General features: G+C 41.4%; 1 protein-coding gene across 1 annotated transcript; it reads right to left on the minus strand.

Moving 5' to 3' along the window:
- Nucleotides 1-2,507: 2,507 nt before the first annotated feature.
- On the minus strand, nucleotides 2,508-9,789 carry g3bp1 (GTPase activating protein (SH3 domain) binding protein 1). Its single transcript, XM_077733380.1, has 12 exons — nucleotides 9,623-9,789; nucleotides 7,994-8,110; nucleotides 7,852-7,933; nucleotides 6,521-6,694; nucleotides 6,129-6,219; nucleotides 5,792-5,888; nucleotides 4,957-5,185; nucleotides 4,766-4,870; nucleotides 4,123-4,252; nucleotides 3,909-4,034; nucleotides 3,704-3,813; nucleotides 2,508-3,057 (listed from the first exon to the last, which is right to left on the minus strand). Exons 2-12 carry the CDS (start codon nucleotides 8,086-8,088, stop codon nucleotides 2,815-2,817), a joined length of 1,482 nt encoding a protein of 493 aa, XP_077589506.1. The 5' UTR covers nucleotides 8,089-8,110; nucleotides 9,623-9,789; the 3' UTR covers nucleotides 2,508-2,814.
- Between the last annotated feature and the right edge of the window lie 285 nt (nucleotides 9,790-10,074).

Raw genomic sequence — 10,074 nt, forward strand, 5'->3', positions numbered from 1 at the left:
CAATTATATAAACATGACTTTTCAAAATAGGTGGCGCGGTGGAGCGAGTGGTTAGCGGACAGGTGTCAAAGTGGCGGCCCTGGGGCCAAATCTGGCCCGCCGCATCATTTTGTGTGGCCCGAGAAAGTAAATCAAGAGTTTCTGTTTTAGGATCAAATTAAAATGAAGAGTATAGTTGTATATTAATTTTTTTGATTTTCCCCCTTCTAAATCAATAATTGTAATTTTTTTATCTTTTTTTTCTGTTTTAGTTCAAAAACTATTTTGTAAAATCTAAGAATATTTTTTCTCAAAAAGCTAAAATAAACATTGTTTAAGATCTTTGAAAAACTGAATATTCAGGGATTTTAATTCAGTCCTTTTAATCCATTTATAAAAAAAATCGAAATATTATATTATACTTTATCATATTACAAAGTCAGCTGGGATAGGCTCCAGCACCCCCGCAACTCTAATGAAGGATAAAGCGGTTCACCAAATGAATGAAGGAACAACAAGCTTTGCTTAAATGCCACAGGAATGTCGCCATCTTGTTTTGGGACCATTTTAGACACCGACTTGATGAAAAAAAACACACGGGAAGTCAGCCATCTTTGTTTGAATCGGCCAATTCTGTTTGCAGCCAACACAAAAAATAACACGCGCAGAACGATTGGAACGCTCTAACTTCAGCGGTGGAAGCGACACGCCGGAGGAAAAGGTTTGGTATTTTCATGTGGCAGCGTCAACATATTTACAACTGGCACGCGTGGTAGCGCCGCAGGTTGGACGGCTTCGGCGACCGTCTCTTCGCATTAAGCGTACTCGCTTTGGACGCGGCTGCGGGCCCGCGCTGTTCTACATAAGCGCAAATATGGTTTACCTTCCACAAATGAAAACAAGTGATGAACGACTTACCTTTACCAACATGCTAAGAAACTTGACTTTTTTTTTTTTACTGTCCACATCCTTCCAGCATATGGATTTGGTCAGTATGTTTAAAAAAAAAAAAAGGAAAATCCTGATACATTCTACAATGTTTTTCCTGTCACTTGCAATTCATTTTTTGGGGGTAATCCAGCCCGGCCCGACCAATTAACTTGATTTTTAGGCTCCCTGAAGCAAACTCGAAATTTTATATTTTATTTGTGAGGACTCGGGCTCAAGTTGAAGATCTAACCTCTACTTCTGGGTCATTTCATACTGATTTTTGGGTTACTGTTTATTTATGGGTATTTCTTGTTGATTTTGGGTAAATTGTGTCATTTGCAGTTGATTTTGACCGCGGGTGACAGTTGTTGTTTTTTTTAAACAATTCTGGATATTTCCTATTTATATTCTGGGTAACCTAATTCCTGTTTATGTTTATTTTAGGTATTTAGAATTTTAGATCAACAATGACCTTTTTCTGATTTGAAAATCAATAAAAATGACTGAAAAGGTTATAGCGCAGGGGTCAGGGAACCTTTTTGATGGAAAGAGACATAAGTAATTCATATATTTTTTTAAATGTTAATCTTTGAGAGCTATGCTCCAAATTTAAAAGTCAAAATACATGAAAATGTGTGCCTTTTTTAGTCATTTCACCACTTTTAAAGTACAAAAACTCTCTGAATTCTTTTGATACCATTGTTACATTGTTGCTAATCAATGAGTGTCAATGAGAATATCCTTGCAGAAGAGTGTCATGAAAAAAAATATGATTATAATGCACTGGAGGTCATGTTAATGCCATAATATCAACATAACTCACCTATTCCTGCGCTTTCTTACCAGCAGTTTCCATAGTTTGCCTCACAGGTTAGCGAAAAGCCATATGCACCCATTAAAAGAGCCATATGTGGCTCTCGAGCCATAGGTTCCCTACACCTTGTACAGTGGGCGTTTAATGTGCCATTGGAAATGACAGTCAAAATTTGGTGTAAGGATGAAATTTTGAGTGCCATTTCCTTTCGTGGGCCAAAATGTGTCTGTTTTGATGTGAAATGTGAGATATTATGGTATTTTCTTTGAAATTATTATTTTTTTTTTCTTGTTCATGGTGTAAATTGTGCGTAATATGATGCGGTAGTTAATGGGACATTTTCGTAAGGAGGCCTCTTCGTGAAGGTAAGTCGTTTTTTAGTTTTACGGTAAATCACCGCCACCTGGTGGCAGATTGGTATACTACGTCCTTTGTGGTGGTTACTAAACGATCGTTTGCTACTCCATACAAAGTCAGCCATTTTGTAATACTATTGCAACTGAGGGTTCAAAATGTTTTAACATCTGGGCTTTCAATTGATGCTGATGGGAGGTTAAGCAGATATCAACCACTAGTGTTTTTATTTTTCATTATGGTATTGCTTGTGTGTTGTTTCTGTGATTAATTATTATTTTGTATGTATCCTTAGGTTTTATGTATTCAGCATTATTTGTTTTGGAGTGCTTTATTATTTATTATTTGAGTACTTGCTATAGTTTTTGTGTTAGAAAGTGTATCTGTTGTGCTGGATATTTGAGTTAATTAGGCAAACATGACATGAGAGTTTTGAAAAGAGGAAATGACTTTAATTTAGTTGCATGGTGGGCGAGCCCAGCGGGAAGCGCCGAGCCAGCTAAAAAGACGCGTTCCTTTAAGGAACAGAACGGGGCCGGAGATTCAAGTAAGCCAGTCCACTTGCCACTTCCAGTCCGTTTGGGAGATAAAACCGACGACAAAAAATACAGAGAAAACAGAGACGTCCGGGAATGGAGAAGATGGCAAGCGCGAGGGGCCAAACAGTGACGCGACCAAAAGCTGCAAACTAAACTAAATCCAAAGACGTCAATTTGGTCGAGTTCGCCAGTCTGGTCTCATGGGCGCTGCGCCGAGTAGCGGTTCTCGCCGGGCGCGGTGGGAGCACCACGGCCGGAACCGAAGCTGGGCTTCTGGATACCCCCTCCGCGGGCGGCGCCGGGCGGGCCCCGGGGGCCGCCGATGCGATCTCTGGGACCGCCTGGACCGCGGGGCCGCACGTCCCGCCGTTCACCTTCGCGAGCTAGGCGTGTCTTTTTCTCTTCCACGTTGAGTCGCACTTCACCGCGTAACTTGATGGGCTGAAGATGACCACAGGAAGAACGTTGTTTTTTTTTTTTAAGCTGAAGCCCATAAATGCAACTTCTCAAAGGCTATTTTCAAAGTTGCCAATTATTTTTGCCAGTAGTCTATTTAATGAAGTAACTTAATGTATGATTGTTTAAAAAAAATGTGTATATGTATGTATGTGTATTTGTGTGTATATATATTTGTCTGTGTGTATTTATGTATGTATATGTATACATTTAAAAAAAAAGCATGTTTGCAAACATCTTTCGGATTCATTAGTCTGCTTTTTTTAAAATGAGAAAACGTGATTTTAAATCACTTTCTCATTAAAAAAAAATCAGACTAATGAACTCAAAGAGATGTTTGCAAACATGCTTTTTTTGTAAATGTATACATATACATACAGAAATACACACATACACAGACAAATATATATACACACAAATACACACACTACTACAGACAGAATCAGAACTCTACACAATGTATCGATACTGAAACAATATTTGATTTAAAACAATTTTTGGGATTCTTTTTTTTTTTTTTGCTCAACATTTGTGTTCATTGGGGGAAATTGATTTTTCGCTATTTTTGAAAGAGGTTCAGCTTGATTTTTGGGGCGAGCCCAACAATTGTAGATATAATGCCCAAACTCACCCGACTGTTAAGAATCTTCTGGACAGGATCGGAGTCGTCAAAAACCACGAAACCAAAGTTGGGGAGCTTTCCTCCGCTGTTGATCCGCAGCTCCAACACCGTCCCATATTCTGTGGGGCCGACGACACACGCAGCTTTCAGACGTTAGCAGCCAGACTTCCACTTTAAATGGATCAGGCGGGCGTCTAATAGTAAAAGCACTTACGCTCAAAGAACTCCTTGAGTTCGCTCTTGTCCACGGCGTGCGGAACGTTCCCCACAAACAGCTGATGGGCATCAGGGTACCGCACCGTCCGTCTAACTTCCACCTCGCCTTGCTCTCCCTCGCGAACTTGGAAATAAAACGGGGAAAAAAGGAAAAGGTCGGCACGCCACCACAGGCGCTCAACGTCTCTGGTCATTTTACGCCAGGTACTCACCGGGACGCTGGCTTCTGTGGACGGGGAGTGGTGCCCCCGGCCGCTGCTGCTGCTGCTCTCGAGGTCGTGGGTCCCGCTGCAGAGGTCTCTGCGGCGCAGACTGAGACTCCAATTTCACCTCCACGCGACTCTGCCGATGGGAAATAGTCAAGATGCATCTTCCTGAATTGCTGCATCTTTGTTAATGGTTTTTTTTTTTATTAAAAAAACATTAATTTTGGGTCAAAAATGCTCTATGGCTTTTCCTGAATTTTATTTTTCCCCCATTTGTCCAGATTTGTTAATTGTTGAACTGATTTTTTTCTATAAATGTGTATTTTTGGTGTACATTTTTATTTTCCTAATTGTTTTCTTGTATTTATACATTTCCCCCAATTTCTTTTTTTGCAAATATTTTATGTTTTTAAATGTGTTATGCATTTATAATGTTATTCCATTACTTTCATATTTTAAAAAGACTACTACTTCTATTCATACTTTTTATTGTATTTAAATTTTATATCAACAATTTTGGCCTTGGCATTAATTCCGTGGCTGCCATTGACGGCTACAGACTCATTTGAACCTGCTGGCGCCAATTTGTAGGGGACGCCTCTCGGTTCAAATCAATCTGACGTCCATCCCTGTCAACGGCGATGCCTACCGGGGTGGCGGGCACGGCTTTGATGACGTGCGGCATGACTCCCGACGCGGCGATGGCCCCAATGGGCGGGAGGTTCTTACTGGTCACTGAAGCCCAGGAAAACGGCTGAGGGCAAAAGAAAGCAGGAGGTGGGATGAGTGACCCATTTGCAGAGCTGGTACAAATATTCGGTCGGCGCAGAGAACACAGACCCTGTTCTCCTCCGGCGCGGCGGGCGTCGTTTCCGAAACTTCCGCAGGAGCGACGGTGTTCTTGTCTGCCGGCTCGTCTGAGGATTGCGCAGAGCTTTGCGTCTCTAGCGCGGCAGATTTGGGTTCGGTCGAAGCGACCGTCTCGGCTTCGTTCTCCCCCTGGGGTTCCGGCTCTGGACTGGCTGTCGGTGCCGTTTTTTCTTCGTCGGCCGGGTGCACTACTTCGGAACTAGATGACAAAAAAAAGCGTGTGGCTTGAAGCAAGGGTGTCAAAGCCATCAGGTTCTTAAGAAAGCCATTTTTCCACCCACCCATATAAATATTTAACTCAATGTGTGCCTTGACAACTACTTACTGTGTCCATCAGCTGACATCGTTGGCCCCTATCTAGTCTGTTTTCCATATTTCCCTCCTCTACAACAGCTGAATCAAATGATCAACAAGCTGTTAAAAACCCCAATAACAATCCTGATAATTTGATTCAGGTGTGTTGGAGGAAAGAGACAAGGAAAACAGACTGCATTAAGTCCCCTTGAAGACCCGCAAAGCTAAAACGACCACACTGAAATGATCGTTGTTAAGTTTTGGTCAATTTTGGATGCTTCATTTGCTAATTTAGTCAATAGGTCGGACATCTAGCGCTCTCAATTAAAGCCCAGTGAGTTTCTGTTGGTTCTATGGGCTTATTTCTCTGCCAAGGTCGCCAAAAGTATAAAATGGGAACTGACCAGTCCTGATTTAAGGCTAACCGTGTAGTGATTGTATGTGTAGATTAATGTGCTGTTGGGCTTTCAAACTAGCTGTGAACAAATCCAGTGGGACTCATCAGACTTACATGGATGTGGGTTGGTAAAACGCAGGGACGGACTCCTCTGCCATGATTTCTGGAGAAGGAACACGCTCCTCGATCTCCTCCACCTCATCGTCAGACTCTAAAGATGTACAGGCTTAACATTTGATTGTCCAAGATCCAAATTTAACTCATTGATTGCCATTGACCACAACAGACATCCAATCAATTGAAATTGGGACAACTGGCTGTTTCATTGTCATTGGAAGCAATAAACGCCCCCGCGGCTCAAATGACTTGGATGTCCACAACTGTCGACGGGGGCCAATTAGTTGACAGGGGTGTACTGACATTTTTTTGTTTCAATTTAGGAATCGCTAACCTTCAGGTGGCTCGGAGTCTGAATCGGCAAAAACTTCATCCTGGTAGCGAAAGACATCGTTGTGGACGTAAAACTTGTTTGCCACTGTCCCCTAGATGTGGACAAGAAAACAAAGCGAGCAAATGATGTATCATTGATGTTGATGACAGAAGTGTAATGAGCTGGTAAGGAGGGAGTGACAAAAAGCAACAAAGTCTTCATTATGTTATCGCTTTAACAGAAAGATCAATTCTACTTTTGGCTATGTGTGATCAATGGAACAAGATGTCTATATTTTGCTATTGGCAGCTATACTATTTGCATTGAAAAGAACACCTCAATTTCTTTGTACAATTGTGCAATGACAATTAATCTGTGGTGTCCAAACTACACCCTCCTTCCCATTTTTGTACCTCAGGTGCGAGCACAAAGGTCTGCATGAACTTCCGCATGGGCTGCATGTTGTTAGAAAGCTCGCCCATAACCTGCACCACCACGCCCTCGTTGAGGGTGGCGTGCGCGTCCACGTGACGGATCTTCGTGTGGCAGTCGCGGAAGTTCAGCGCCATCACGCGATTGTTGATGTCCTGGGAAACAAAACAAAAATTGCAAAAAGTTAAAAAGACTAGTTTGGTGGAGTTATTTTGTTAATATTTAATCAGGTTGGAATCTTGCTCTTATGTTTGGTTGGTTTAGAAACTTTGGCCTAAAAATTCTCCAAATCATTTACCTCTGGCAAATGCATTGTCTTTAAAATTGAATTATAGTTAGATGAAAAAGATTTTAAAAATGGTGTTTTACCAATTTAAATTACAAGAAAAACTAAACATTCAAATTCTATCACTCTTTGTTTAAATAAAGAAAAAGTTTTTTTTTTTACGTAGAACTAGCCTAATTTGTTACACCATTTTAATTCTACCCCCAAACCCTTACAGGATTATAAAAGGTATTTGTTACACAATCTTTAATCATACCTCCATAACCCTTAAATGATTATAAAAGGTATACAAATTTGGGATGAAATAAGCATGCAAATGTAGGCAAAAAAAAGAGAAATTTAATCATGTTTTTAAAATGAATGAGAAATGCAAAGACGTCTTCTAATGAGCTGGAATTGCGAGTGGCAGCTGAGTAAACATACGTACACATGCACATAAGCATAGAATTTAATAACTTAAAATTTTGTGGCCACTAACTGGCACTACCCTACCTACCGGGCTGGCCCTAGAATCCGCCCATAGCGTGCTTCTCCTAGCTTCCGTCCTCATTGAGACAGCCAATGGGAAAGGAACTGTACTACGAAAATTTTTAAAAGAAGGGATACTAAATGTTTCGGGGGGCGTTTAATTTCGTAGCTTGTAAATTTTTCACATCTTGCGACAAACCTGCTCCCACTGCGACTTTTCATAACCTGAATATTCTGCTTGTAGGAGCATTTGTAAGTAGAGCTCCCACTGAATTTTCTTTTTCCTAAATTTTAAAAATGTTTATTCATTGAGAAGACAGAAAAAAAACTATTTATTTAAATTTTAAAGAGTAAACATTTTAAAATGATCTGAAAACCAACAAATGTTAATGTTATATTGCTTCCAAGTAAAAATAAATGCAATTAAGAATACATTTAAAAAAAAATAATGCCACTTTTGGTCGTTCTATAATCTTTCTAAGCACTGATTTTGGTCCTAATGTACGCTTTCAGCAAAAACCCTGCAGTAATATGAGAAAATTGCTTTAGAAGCCTCACCAACTGTCCGTAGACTGCTTCCAGGGGCTTGCCACTGGTGTCCAGCCCCCCATGAACATAGGATGAGTTTTTGCCGTAGAACCTGCGTGTAGGAAAACGGGGTGAGATGGTCATGGGCCACATAAGAGCGGGGCAGGCTTACCTGTGCAGGTAGTCGGGCGCCTGGTTGAGCAGCGTGTAGTACTGTCGGACAAATTCTCGCCCGACCAGCTGGGCACTTGGCTTCTCCATCACCATTTCTTCGTCTTCTGTACTCGCTCTACGACGAAAGCGTACAATATAATCACCTTTCATGTATATTGTTATATTTATTATTTTTTTCCCCCAACTCTCTTGTAAGTTGCCTCCCTTGGTCATAATTTTTTATTTTATTTTTACACAACCTTTGTCAAGGATTAGGGGGTTAACTATAACCCATTTACCACCCGTGACCAGGAAATGCCCCAAAGTTACCAAAAAGTGAAACAGAAAGGCACTAAAATTAACAGAAAATGATCCATAATAATACAAAAAGTGACCCCATAATGACTTAAATAGTCAGAAGTCACCTGAATTGCTTTAAAATTAACAAGGTCCACAGTTTGCCACTCTATGCCAGCCAAATCCTTTAATTTTTTCCGGGAATGCTATTAATGACATTGACGGTTTTAGACACCCACTACATTTGTACTGGAAAGGATGAGATTAATTAATGTTTGTTGTTCGTCTAATATCAAGTCATTGCAAAAATAATCTGCATTAGTTAAGTATAAAAACACATGCATTCTACAGGGTGTCTCAAAGAATGTACTCACTTTTAGAATGACCAGAAAACCTTTAGTGAGTACATTTTTTGAGACACCCTGTATTAATGCTTGCTGCCAGTCGCCCATTTTGAATGGTTTGGACATCTATCGCCTTCAATGACAAAAAAAATGATGATCATTACCATCCTACTAGTAATCGTGAAATCCACGCTTGTGTAACCGCTTGTTTTATTTCACCACCCCTCCAGATCAAATGACTTTACCTATCTTCGTCAAAGAAGATAATAATTGCATTTGTTTATGCACCATGTGTTTTGGCTGTTGGTGATTTATAACGCCCCTGTTTTTGGTATACGGTCATGAGTATTGTTGGGCTGTTTTTTTTTTTTTTTAAACCATAGGAAGTGATGACGACAACATTTACGATCGTTTTGGCGATATATGTCTTCATGTCACCCAGCACAAGGCAGTCGTATCCGATCAAAAGCTACGTGAGGATTTTCAGAACTTTTCGGTGAGGCCTCGAGGCTCATAGACGCCGGCTAGCACGTGCCAAATCAAGCTTCGATCGAGCCATACTTGACGTTCGCCTGACAGTGTGGAGAGTCAAGGGAAAAAAATAGAACTGAGAAGCTAAACTATTTCGGGGTGTCGGCAAAGCTTTGAAACAATGACGAAATGGCTAGCAGCGGCCTGGACGGAAAACGAAACCGTGTGGCATGGCGCGAGCAAACATAGACTTACAGGGATGCTGGCTAAATCTTGGACTAAAAAAGACCCGAGGAACCTTGTTATGGGTCATAATTGGACGTGTCACAACAATAAACACTCATTTGATGTGAAAAATGCGACCATTTGTTCAAATTAAGACACGCTGTTGTCAAACATTGCTAATGCATAGCTTCTTTTTCCAGGACATAGACGGCGCCCCAGTCCCCGAACCAATTAACAAAACCGAGACGGCTGAAGACGTGGATCGCCAACTTTTCGTAATGAAATGCGAGGCCCTTCAAGATTTTACTCACCGGGGGTAAATATTCCCTGTAATCGGTTTCTTGTGTATAGTAAAAAAGTGGGCTTTGAATGAGAGTGAAACACAAGCACTTGGACAACGTGCTCGCTCACCGGTTTCAGCCGTGCGCTAGCTCTGGCTGTAATCCCGCCCACTTCGTCGTAGCCACAACCATTCACCGCCCGCATGCGTCTAACGTCGACCAATCACGCGGAGCCCCTGCCGCAGTGAACCAATGGCGACGACCGACGAGTCCGACAACGAAACCAATTGGGAAAATGGAGTCCGGACGGCGCTACTGCTAGCTGGCCACTTCGGGGCGAACATAGTCTATCTGCTGTGTACTCGGAGAGAATAATGAGCCTCTGAACGTTTCATTGCGTTTTCCCCCCTCACTTCTCCTAATTTGCTCTCCAAAACTAACGCCGAGCTCCCTTAGAACTCGTAGAAAAAGCATAAAGGCAA

The sequence above is a fragment of the Stigmatopora nigra genome, chromosome 14 (assembly GCF_051989575.1).
Source record: "Stigmatopora nigra isolate UIUO_SnigA chromosome 14, RoL_Snig_1.1, whole genome shotgun sequence".
Taxonomy (NCBI): Eukaryota; Metazoa; Chordata; class Actinopteri; order Syngnathiformes; family Syngnathidae; genus Stigmatopora; species Stigmatopora nigra.